The sequence below is a fragment of the Acomys minous genome, assembly GCF_964271855.1.
Source record: "Acomys minous genome assembly, chromosome: 12".
In the NCBI taxonomy this organism is placed as follows: Eukaryota; Metazoa; Chordata; class Mammalia; order Rodentia; family Muridae; genus Acomys; species Acomys minous.
In genome coordinates this window covers 1,166,202-1,178,762 of record NC_140493.1, presented here as the reverse complement: position 1 = coordinate 1,178,762, position 12,561 = coordinate 1,166,202, and the positions used below count along the sequence as shown (strand labels likewise).

General features: G+C 53.0%; 1 protein-coding gene across 4 annotated transcripts in view; it reads right to left on the bottom strand.

Annotated features, from left to right (window-relative positions):
* The window catches only part of SP7 (Sp7 transcription factor), a 40,805-nt gene that overhangs the window by 12,286 nt on the left and 15,958 nt on the right, over positions 1-12,561 (bottom strand). For 2 of the 4 annotated variants that reach the window (XM_084749682.1, XM_084749681.1), the window contains exon 1: positions 416-551. The exons of 1 other annotated variant lie outside the window; for it this stretch is intronic. Coding sequence is in view for 1 of the 3 variants with exons in the window: in XM_084749684.1 (XP_084605810.1) it covers positions 416-433 (18 nt within the window). In the remaining 2 variants the exon portion in view is untranslated. Of the gene's footprint in view, positions 1-415; positions 552-12,561 lie in introns of those variants that run through there. One more of the 4 variants, XM_084749684.1, reaches the window with a different exon arrangement.

Here is a 12,561-nt window from a genome sequence, read left to right as displayed (position 1 = left end):
CCCCACCAGCTCACAGGACAGGCGCTTTCCTCAACACAGACCTGACCAGATCATGCTTAATGGAGGAGCCCTAGACACAGGACCCCCACCCCCCACCCCCCCACCCCAAAGAACTATAGCTGAAGGTTTCTCCGTGCGCACTCAGAGACCATCTGCTGTCAGCCTACCTGTCCCGCTCTCCCTCCCTCTCCATAGCTCTTTCCCTCCCCACAGTTAGTGCTTGGCTGACCTTAGGGGTCCTCACCTTCTTTTTACCTAATTCTCCCTCCTTCTCTGACTGACCCCTGACCCCTGACTCTGTTTTCCTCTCCCTTGCTTCAGCCCTCTGCTTGCCCTCCTAGGACCCTGGAGGTGACTAGCATTAGGACCAGGAAGACTGTAGCTGGTTTCCTAGGAAGAGGAGGGAACAGTTTACCTCAAGCACAGAGGCCATCCTCAGGCTGCGGACGGGGTCCCAAGGAGCCAGGCAGATGGAGAGAGCCGAGCAGCCAGAGGGAGAGGGAGAGGGAGAGGGAGGGAGAATGGGAGAATGGGAGAGAAGAGATCTAAAGTTAGAAGGGACTGGGGGGTGGGGGTGGGGGGGCTGCTCTCTGTCTGTAGGGATCCACCCTCTAATTACAGCTTTCCCAGCGGAGAAGACTCCGGATCCAATGAGGAGGGCGAGAGAGGGAGGCAGAGGGTCCAAATTTCCTGCTCCATTTGCTGAGCTCCCCAAAGAAGGGATCTGGGAGGGAGAGGGAAAAACGGGGTGCCCAGGGAGCTGGGCGGGAAGCAGGAATCCAGGCAAGTTGTCGGAGCTTCCTTTGGGGTACTCTGGGGAAAGGTGAAAAGGGTCGGCAGACCCAGGTGTGCTGCATACCCCAAAATCCAGCTGGCATCTGTGGGCAGTGCCCCCCCCCAGCTGCCCAGCATCTGTACCTGGGGAGGCTAGGGTTGGCCGTCCGGGCTCCTCTCAAGAGGTCTGGCACGAAGATTCCTGGCACTGGGTGGCCTGAGGGCCCGGGAGGGATCCGCTCCTCTCTCAGGCCAGCTCACTCTTGTTCCCACTCAGATCCAGCTCACAGTCCTACTCTGACTCGCTTGCTCCTTGCTGCTTACTCAGAGGCGCGGCGGCAGCGGCGGCGGCTGCTGCTGCTGCTACCGAGGCCGCCGCTGCGCTGCTGAGGGAAGGAACAGGAGGGAAAAGGAACAAACCCCAAACCACTAATTAGAGATCTGGGGGGGAGGATGGGGGGTTGGGGACGACACTCAAGCAGAGGGACTGGAACACACTGACATACACACTCATGAACAAACACAGGGCTGATGTATGCACGGGGACATAGTGCTGCCCACACGGGGACTGTCTCTGTGATGAATGAACACAGACAAATTCACATACAATGAACATGGTGACACAGTGGGGGCACCTACACTACCACCTACCAACCCCCCCAAACTGGTAATGGAGAGCCTTTATTGTTCATTCAGCCACTACTAGATCAGGATGGCACTACTGTGCGTGTGTATGTGTGTGTGCCTGTGTGTGCACACGAGTGTGTGTCTGTGCAAGTGCACATGGGGGCATGTGTATGTGTACGCATGTGCGAGCATGAGCGTGTGTGTGTGTGTGTGTGTGCAAGCACATGTGTGTGAGAGCATGTGTGTTGTGTGGAGTAGGAAGGATGAACTGCTGCTAGATGTGTTTGCTTCTACTGCCCCAACTTTTAGTGTCAATGACTTCTGTCCTAGAGCCAGCCTGGAGCAGGTGACGGAGAGTGGGCAGAGCTTGGCACAGTTTGCAGAGGATGGACGGTGTCCTCAGTTTCACTATTAGGCAGTGAGACCTCGGCCTTCCTCCATCTGTAAGGCAGAACCTGGAGCCTGAGAAGATTCCAGCAAACAGGAGGAGTAAGGGTCAGAGAAAAGGCTGGCAGGCAACTCTTGCACGCCCACACTTAGCCTCTTGGGACTGATGTCCCCAAATGTCCCTATCTAGCTTCTTCTGTCACGTCTTCTGGTTGCCAGTTGCTGTCCCTGGTGCCCTCCTGGAAAGACAGGGTTTCTCTGTGTAGCCTTGGCTGTCCTGGACTCGCTTTGTAGACCTGGCTGGCCTTGAACTCACAGCGATCCACCTGCCTCTGCCTCCCGAGTGCTGGGATTAAGGGCATGCGCCACCACTGCCTGACCCAGGGATTTTTAAAAAATGATTTGTTTATTTTTATTTTATTTTATTTTATGTATGTTGGTGTTCTGCCTACATATGTGTCTGTGTAAGGGTGTCAGATCCCCTGAGCTGGAGTTGCAGACAGCTGGGAGCTGCCATGTGGGTGCTGGGAACTGAGTCCAGGTCCTTCAGAAGAGCAGCCGGTGCTCTTAACTGCTGAGCCGTCTCTCCTGCCCTCGGCCAGGGGTTTAGTCTCCATCCTTCACTAGGCATCCCCTCCCTTACGTCATCTTGCTTCCCTGGGTGGGGTCTCCTGGCTCCCTTCTCAGTGGCCATGCAGCAATGCCTCTGCTTATTACAGAAGGGATGTGCACAGGTGATTGCTCAGGACTTCCCACGGTAATGTCCAAACAAGGAAGAAAAGGAGCGTTGGTCCAGATGGCAGAGGGAAGTCTGAAGTGTTTATTAACTGACAACCTGGTCCTAGGGTAAATTCATGAGAGAAGACTGGACAGCCAAGTGATAAAGATGACATCTGTCCCACAGGGGTCCTGCAGGGGTGGGGGGTGGCGGGGAGGATGCACGTCAGACCAAGGAGTGAAGCAAAAGAAAAAACAGGGCTAGCGGACACACAGAGCAAGGGAACACGAAAAGGTACTAGAGCCGGGGGGTGGTGGCACACGCCTTTGATCCCAGCACCTGGGAGGCAGAGGCAGGCGGAGCTCTGTGAGTTCCAGGCCAGCCTGGTCTACAGAACAATTTCCAAGGATTCATATTAAGACCCTGTCTTGATCAGATCCGATAGATAGATAGATAGATAGATAGATAGATAGATAGATAGATAGACAGACAGATAGACAGACAGATAGGTAGATAGATAGATAGATAGATAAATGGCCCAGATGTGGTGGTATACACCTTTAATTCCTGCACTCAGGAGGTAGAGCCAAGAAGACCTCTGTGAGTTCCAGGCCAGTATGGTCTACATATCAAGTTCCAGGACAGCCAGGACCTCATATATAAATAAACCCAGTCTCAAGAAAGAAAGGAAGGAGCCAAGCATAGTGGTGCACGCCTTTAATCCCAGCCCTTGAGAGGCAGAGGCAGGTGGATCGCTGTGAGTTACAGGCCAGCCTGGTCTACAAAGGGAGTCCAGGACAGCCAACCAGGCCTACACAGAGAAACTTTTTCTCAAAAAAACCAAAACAAAAAACAAACAAACACAAAGAAAGAAAGAAAGAAAGAAAGAAAGAAGAAAGGGGCTGAAGAGATGTCTTGGTGGTTAAGAGCACTTCCAAAGGACTCCGGTCTAATTCCCAGCACCCACATGGCAGCTCACAACTTTCTGTGACTCCAAGATCTGACACTCTCACACCAATGCACATAAATTAAAATTAAATAAAAATATTTTAAAGAAAAAAGAAAAGAAAGAAAAAACAAAGAAATCCCCAGATATACCTGGCATTGAAAAAAACAAAACAAAACCCAGAGAGATCTGAAAAAAAGAAGCAACAAGGACAAAACCACCTTAAAAGAAAAAGAAACAAACACAGAGGAACAAAGAGAGGGCACACGGGCTTCAGGGGAACAGCGACAGGAATAGCCAGGTCTGGGGGAGGGGGAAGGTGACGCTGCCAGCAGGTGGGGGGCGGGGATGGAGTATAAATAGGGCATAATTGTGTCCGATGATTACACGGGCCACCCCACCCGTCTGCCCAAAAGGAAGTGCCCAGTGGTGGGATGTTCCTATGACCTAGTAGTCTCCTCCATGGGGGAGGGGGGGTTGGACGGTGGACGGAAGAATAGGAGTCTGAGGCCAAACCCTTCGCTGATGTATCTAGGGCTTTAAGAAACTGGCAAGAAAAAAAGGAAGCTGTCCAGAAATTACTCCAGCACTAGAGGAACAGAGGGTTGATCAATCAGGAAACTGAGGCAGGAGGGAACTCTAGACCACAGGAACAATGAAAGTAAGAGAGGAAGGTGGGACTCAGCCAGACTGGACAAGAAAGGTCAAGGGTCAGCCTTTCCCACTTCCAGCGGGAAGGGTACGATGTATCCAAATCAAACTATATTAGAAAACGGAACAGGAAGATGTGGGAGCCAGAACCCCTGATGCTGGAACCCAGTTGGGCAGCTGGTTCACACCATCCAAGCCTCCAGGCCAAGGATCTGTGTCAGGCAGGCAAGGGGCTGCTTCTGAAGCTCTGGATGCCCTCAAATCCTGCCGCCTGACTTCTCTCACAGGCCTGTTAAAGACAGTATTACAAGTCAGCTGTAGACACGGCATCAGGGTCCTGCTCCCCACCACCTCTCCAGTGCCCTCAGGGGCTGGGGGCAGCAACTGGAATCCCTTAGCAAGGACCTACCTCCACCCTCTCAGGCCTCCTTCAGCCCAGCCTCCCAGGGGGTGGGGCAGCCCAGGCAGAGGCGCCATGTGGCAGGGGCGGGTAGAGGCTGCGGCTCTGGCCCTTCCAGTATAAACCCCCTAGGCATCTGGTTTCTATCCACCACCCCCCACCACCCTGGGGGCCCCTCAGCCTCCGCCCATGGCCACCCAGACGCTGAGTTCTGAGATGGACGTCCCTTGAAGGGTGGATGCTGCCTTTCTGATCTCCCAATGCCAGCTTGGGCTGAACCGCAGGGACCACGGGGACCACTCCCTCTAGCCCGCCCGCCCTCCCTTGAGAGATTCAGGGTGGGCTTCCCTAGAGGAGAGGGGATGGATCTGGAACTCGCCTTCAGTTCTCTCTTATCATTTGGAGCTCTCTGGAAAGGTTGAGGGAGAACGGAACTTGGGGAGAATGGGAGAGGGGTGCTACCTTCTCCTACAGCCTCTCCCTGTGCCCACCTGTTTAGGCTGAGCTCTCTCTCTGGAACCCCTAATCCAAGGGGGCTTCTAGGCTCTTCCCTTGGAACTGTTATGGATTTGGCTCTTTAGAGAGACTCAACAGAGAGGAGCTAACGGAACCCTTGAGATTGACACATAACCCCACACGCCAGATGAATAATGCACAGTCAGGTACACTAGCGCACAGTCAGGTACACATACTAGCACACAGTCAGGTACACTAGCACACAGTCAGGTACACTAGCGCACAGTCAGGTACACTAGCACACAGTCAGGTATACATACTAGTACACTGTCAGGTACACTAGCACACAGTCAGGTACACTAGCACACAGTCAGGTATACATGCTAGCGCACAGTCAGGTACACTAGCACACAGTCAGGTATACATACTAGCACACAGTCAGGTACACTAGCACACAGTCAGGTACACTAGCGCACAGTCAGGTATACATGCTAGCGCACAGTCAGGTACACTAGCACACAGTCAGGTATACATACTAGTATACTGTCAGGTACACTAGCACAGTCAGGTACACTAGCGCACAGTCAGGTACACATACTAGCACACAGTCAGGTACACTAGCACACAGTCAGGTACACTAGCGCACAGATACACATGCTAGCACACTTCCTAGAGAACACAGAATCCCTTCACCTCATGTGATGTGCAGACACTAACACACACTGACTCATAGGTGTGCTGTACATACGGTGCTTACAGTAAGGCTGCCTGGTTCCTATTCCCACTTGGCAAATGCGCAGAGGTGTACACACATGCACACAGACCCACGGTGACTCATGTCAACACAGCGTCTGCGCACACGCCAACGATCCCACTACTTGAAAGGTAGAGACAGAAGAATCAGAAACTTAAAGTTACCTTCAGTGAATTCAAGGTTAGCCTGGGCTACGTGAGACGCCGTCTCGAAAAAGCAGACAGGCAAGTCTGAGGGTAGGCATGATATAGCCAGCTCTACAAATTGCTCTTTCTGCCTCCTACTAGGTAGGAGCCACCTTTGATCCTCCACTACCCACAGCCAGAGCCCAGAGACCCAGATGGCCTTAGCAGCCTCCTTGGCCCTGGGGAACCCCAGGCATCCCTACCCCGACCCGACTGCCCCCCTGCTCTGTGGCACTGCTGACTCATCTCTCCCTCCGCGGAGCTCCCCAACCACAGGGGCCTGGAAGAGAAGCTTGGAAAGTTGCGCTCATGTCCCGGGCCCCTAGTCTGGCCACTGCCAGCCCCCAAGCACCCAGGCCTGGCCCTCCTCTCCAGTGGTGACTCCAGTGACAATCTCAAGGGGAGGGGAAAGCAGAAGGCACGAGAGACAGAAAAGCAGGGGGACAAAAAGAGCCAACACAAGGGTGTGAGTTCAAGGCCAGCCTGATGACATTGTGAAAACATAGCCTGAAAAAGAAAAGATGGGACTGCAAGTGGTGGTGCCGGCTTTCAATCCCAGCACTCGGGAGGCAGAGGCAGGCGGGTCTCTGTGAGTTCGAGGCCAGCCTGGTCTACAAAGTGAGTCTAGGACAGCCAGGGCCACACAGAGAAACCCTGTCTCAGAAAAACAAAAAACAAAAAAGAAATAAAGAACTTTAAAAGCAAAAACAAACAAACAAACAAAAAAGAAATTTAAAAACAAAACAAGAACAGAAAGCAGACAAGGAAACAGAAAACAGATACACAGTAGGGACACACGCAGCAGTCCTGAAGAGCAGCCCTTAATCTGATGAGACTGAAAGCCATGGGCTGCTGACCCACAAGAATGCCTTGTGTGGAGGGACAGCGTTACTCAGGGCCTCAGGGTTTGGACGTCTCCTAGCGCCCCAGCCCAGCATTTTGAGTTGAGATTGAGGAGCCTGGAACACATAGAGGCACAGGAGAGGAGAGAAGGCTGACAGACTCCATCCAAGACAGCCTGGCCAAGGCGTCCCCACCCAACACGCACTTGTATGCAAATATAGGTTTTCCTGTCTCTAGCAGCCACAGGCCTCTAGTCTTTGTCCCCTCTTACCTCAGTTTCCCCAGTTGAGGCCCTGAAATGAGGTAGCAGTTTCAGGGGAGACAGACCAGGATCAGAAAGAAGCACTATAGGAAGTACTATAGGAAGTACTATAGGAAGTACTATAATAAGAGAGAGAAGGGGGGGAAAAGGAGAGAGAGGGAAGGAGCAGGAGCAGCGAGAACAGTGGGAGAAAGCAGGAAGCAGGAAGCAGGAAGCCTTGGAACACAGGAACCTACTCTGGTTGGGTATCTGCAGGTCAGCATTGAACCAAGACCCTGTTGGTGGTGCACACCTGTAATCCCAGCACTCAGGAGGCAGAGCCAGGCAGATCTCTGTGAGTTCGAGGCCAGCCTGGTCTACAGAGTGAGTCCAGGACAGCGAGGCCCACACAGAGAAACCCTGTCTCAAAAAACAAACAAAAACAAAAAATTAAAAATAAAAAATAAATGTAAAAGGAGGAGAGAAACCCTGTCTCAAAAAATAAAAATATACACCGTTGGTCTCTGGGAAATGCCCTTTTGATAAGCTATGCCCTGGAGTGCTCTGTTCAGCAGCGTATATATTGAAGATGAGAACAACACAGAGATCAACATGACCCTGTGCAAGGACGATGCACAAATCCAGGACACTTCCCTGTGCTTATTTTTAGGGAAAAAGTGTGCCCTGAAATCTGTACTGTACGTGGAGCATGTTAGCATCCTCAGGACTGAGGGTGCCTCAGGGACTAGGAACATGCCCTGCTCTTCCAGAGGAGCCAGGGTCACTGCTTCCTATCCCCACCAGATCCCGACCTCACTGAGCCCTGCGGCACCAGCTCTCACGCTTGTTCACACACATAAAAAATAAAACAAATCCTTCTCTTGAGAGGGCTGGTGACATGGCTCAGGGGGTTAAAGCAGCTCCTGCCAAACTTACCAGTCCCAAGGACCCACGTGTAGAAGAAAAAGTCCTGCAAATTATCCTGTGACATCCACACATGTGTTGTGACATCCTTATACCCACACACATACAAGCAATAAATAAAAACACACAGCTGGCATGGTGGTGCACGCCTGTAATCCCAGCACTTGGGAGGCAGAGACAGGTGGATCTCTGTGAGTTCGAGGCCAGCCTGGTCTACAAAGTGAGTCCAGGACAGCCAAGGCTACACAGAGAAACCCTGTCGAAGAAGAAGAAGAAGAGGAGGAGGAGGAAGGAGAAGGAGAAGGAGGAGAAAGAAGAAGGAGAAGAAAAAGAAAGGAGGAGAAGGAGAAGGAGAAATGACACTTTCAGTCAGGCAGTGGTGGCGCACGCCTTTAACCCCATCATTATGGAGGCAGAACAGGTGCATCTCTGAGTTAGAGGGCAGCCTGGTCTATAGAGTAAGCTTCAGGACAGTCAGGGCTACACAGAGAAACTCTGTTTGGAAAAAAAAAAAGAGAAAAAACAAACAAACTAAACTTCAAAAAAATTAAACCCATAAACCAAGCTCTTCTGGGGGCTGAGGAAGAAGTAATTTAAGATACCTAAGACTAGCCGGGTGTGGTGGCGCATGCCTTTAGTCCCAGCACTCGGGAGGCAGAGGCAGGTGGATCACTGTGAGTTCGAGGCCAGCCTGGTCTACAAAGTGAGTCCAGGACAGCCAAGGCTACACAGAGAGACCCTGTCTCGAAAAACCAAAAAAAAAAAAAAAAAAAAAAAGATACCTAAGACTGCCTTAAATTAAGGTCGGCCTGCGCTACACAGTGAGTGAGTCTCATGCCAGCCTGGGTCTCTTGACTTCAGTTCCTGATCCTCCTGTTTCCACCTCTGAAGTGCTGGGATTACAAAAATGTGCCACCAAGCCTTGTCTACTCGATGTTGAGGAGTGTCCCCAGGGCTTCTCACGTGCCAACCAAGCATTCCACCAGTGAAGCTACGTCCCAGCCTTTAACTTTCTCTCTCCATCTGTGTGGTGTGTCAGGGGAGCGAGCCCAGATCCCCTCGTGCTGAGTAAGCACAGCCCCGTTCTAACTGTTGCAGCTATCCCTGGCTGCGGGAAGGGAAGAGTCTACAAGCATTGACTCACTCAACAAATGTTCCCAGAGCACCCACTCCCTGCGGAGCGCACAGAGCAAGGCACAAGTTTGCAACCAGAACACAACCGATCTCGCTCTCTGCCTCACAAACTAACCAGTGAGTAACAAAAGAGGAATCGTCCTAATTAGCGTGAACTCTGGATGTTCCAGTCCGTCCACAGGGTTAATCTAAGTCAGTATTGGAGGAATCAAGGAGGGTTTCTACAAGAAACATCACTGTATAAAGAAACCAAAAAAGGTGGATATGGTGCCCACGCCTGTAATCCTAGCACATGGGATTGACGCATGAGGAGAGCCACAGGTTTAAAGCTAGCCTGAGCGATGTCTTTTTGTTGTTGCCGTTGTTTGTGTTTGTTTTTCAAGACAGGGTCTCTCTGTGCAGCCCTGGCTGTCCTGGACTCACCGTGCAGAACAGGCTGGCCTCAAACTCAGAGATCCGCCTTCCTCTGCTGGGATTAAAGGCGTGCGCCACCATGGCAGGCTTTCTGAGCTATGCCTTAGGAAAAGAAGGAAGGAAGTGGGAGGAGATGAAGGAGAGGGAGGAAGGCTCAATAAAAATGAGAATTGGCCTGGCTGGGCTTGGTGGAACACACTGGGGATCCCAACATCTGGATGGAAGGCAGAGGCAAGAAGAGCATTGCTGTGAATTCTATGCCAGGCAGGGCTGCCTGCGTGTGTGTGTGTGTGTGTGTGTGTGTGTGTGTGTGTGTGCGTGCGCGCGCGCACGCATGTGGTCCTGACAAACAATAACAACGAAATGGAAATGTTGCCAATGCGCAGTGTCCCGGGGTAAGAGGGATTAGCACCTTTGTGATTTTGATGGTAGATATGAGTGCAGCTGTTGTGGAGGCTGCACCAGGCCTCCTGGCCTAGGCCTGTATCCCCAACTTCTCCAAACATTCAGGCACAAGGATGACATAGGCTTCAGGTTGCCTAGGCGATCCTGTGAAACTGCCACACACCGCGGGAGTGGAGGAAGGGTGGACGCTGGGCTGTAGATAGCCGCTGAGTCCCACCGACAGCGGTGGGGGCGGGGCCAGCCCTGCACAGGACAACATGTAGAAATGTTTGTAGATTAGAAAGATGGCCCTGGCTGCAGAGATGAGAGTGAATCAGGGCCTGAGAGCCAGACAGTTCTGCGTCAACCAGCCACTTAGGATGGTGCAAGCTGTGATGCCTAAGATTCCTTCTCTGCAGAAAGGGGACATAAAGCCCAGTAAAAGCCCTGGGTTGTGACTATTGGGACACTGTCCCAGTCGGCCTGGCTCCCGAGGGCTGGGGGCCAACCTAGACAGAGACAAAGGGCATCTACCTCAGGGGCAGTCTGGAAAAGCTGGTTGTTGCAAAGCAGCTGATGGTGAGAAGGTGGCCACACAGGTGGTCAAGCAAGGTTTCAGCTAGGCTGACTAGTCAGAGCCAGCAGCCGAGAAAGCAGCGTACTTAGAGAAAGGAATTTGTCGAAGACAGTGAAGGGGACGGGATTCCACTGTGAAGACAATGAAACGACCCTTTGTGTTCCGGATGCGGGTCATGGCACCATTGTAATGATTAAAAAGTAAGATGCTGCTGGGCCTGGTGGCGCACGACTTTAATCCCAGCACTCGGGAGGCAGAGGCAGGCAGATTGCTGTGAGTTCGAGGCCAGCCTGGTCTACAAAGTGAGTCCAGGACAGCCAAGGCTACACAGAGAGACCCTGTCTCAAAAAACCAAAATCAAAACAAAACAACAAGAAAGAAAGAAAAAATATATACAGGGGGAGGAGGTCCCCCTCAGTCACAGTCATAAGGGAGAGGAGTAGGGGGAAAGCATGAGGGAGGGAGGAATGGGAGAATACAAGGGAGGGGATAACAATTGAGATGTAATGTGAATAAATTAATTTTAAAAAATACATATATATAAAGAAAGAAAAAAGAAATGTGTGCTGAACCAGGCATGGTGGCACACACCTTTAATCCCAGCACTCGGGAGGCAGAGGCAGGCAGATCGTTGTGAGTTCCAGGTCAGCCTGGTCTACAAAGAGAATCCAGGACAGCCAGGGCTACACAGGGAAAGCCTGTCTTTGGGTGTGTGTGTGGGGGAAGATACCTGTTAGTGTTGTCATAGGTTAGCGGAGGACAAAACTGACTGAGCTAGAGGTGAGAAGGGCTCTAGTCAACACAGTGCGGAAGGAGCCAGCACAGTGCCTGAGGGGTCTGCCTTCCCTCGGCGTTGTAGCAGGAACCCCTTGAGCTCTCTGCTGGGGTGCCTCTAAATAACTATGTCCCTAACCCTTTGACACTCATTCCTGCAGCTCCATTCCCTCCTTTTCTCCTCTACTCAGAGACTTTCCCCCAGCTGCCATTGTTAATGAGAGTCCCTAGGAGTCTGCTACCACTCCCATCTCCACCCATCTCAGTGGGTTAACCCCCTGGATTTCAAAGCACTGTTTCCATGTGGACATTTTCCCATGTCAAGGCTCGAAGAAGCAAGGCGGACAGTGAAAGCGTTAAGAGTGAGTCTCAGCCCCCAGCTAAGGCTGCAGGGGGAAACAAATGGACGATGGAGTGAGGTCTGCACTAGGGCAGCATCTCCCACCGCTTAGGCCGGCTCCCGGGGACCTCTAGCACGCTGCCTCAGTGTCCCCACTGCTGCAGGCAGGCGAGGGGGCGGGCCGGCTGGGGGCGGGGCGCGGGCGGGGCAGGCCGGGCCAGGCGCCCGGGCAGGAGGCAGCTGCATATCTGCGGTCCCGACCACAATTGCTGGGAGTCGCGTCCCGGAGACTGGCGGCGCTGACTCTGCCCGCTGCGGCCGCCGCGCCGATTACAGCCCGAGAGGGAGCGCCAACCCGGGAAAGGGGGGCGGGGGCGGGGGCGCGCCGGTGCCCCTCTCCCCTGCGTCCTAGCCAGCGCCCCCAGATGCCCAGCCAGGGCGGACCAGGAGTCCAAACTCGTGCTCTGAGGGGGCGGGGGGTTCCCGCAGCAACCCAAGGATATTAACATCCTGCTGACCCCGAGCCTGACGCCTGACTCCCCCACTTCCTCAGCACCCAAGAAAGAGTCAGAAACTCAGGACTCCAGGCTTTCCACGAAGCGCTCTCGGCACAAGCAGATCCAAAGAGCCAGAAAACACCAGAGGACGAGCATTCCGAGGCCAGAGCACCCCCTGCTGGCTGGCTCTCAGCGCCCCCTCCCGCCCCTCCCCCTCCAGCTGTGGTGGTTGGGGAGAGCTGGCCTCTTTGATCTAGGAGCGTGGCCACCCGCTCCAGGCGCCCCATTAACCTCCATTATCCCAATTAGGCATCCCTCCTAGCCCTGGACTCCAGCTTCAAAGCCCCTTCAGTGCAGAGAGAGGGGCTCCCTCTTTAGCCAAGCCAGATTCAGGCAAGACCCAGGCGTCCCGATCTCAGTCCTGTGTTCATGGTAATAGAGCTATAAATGGATCGCGAGGGAGTAAATAGGGAAGGGGACCCTTTCCCCTCGTTCCCGGTTCTGCGTTAAGTGACTGAAGTGGTAGCATCCGAGA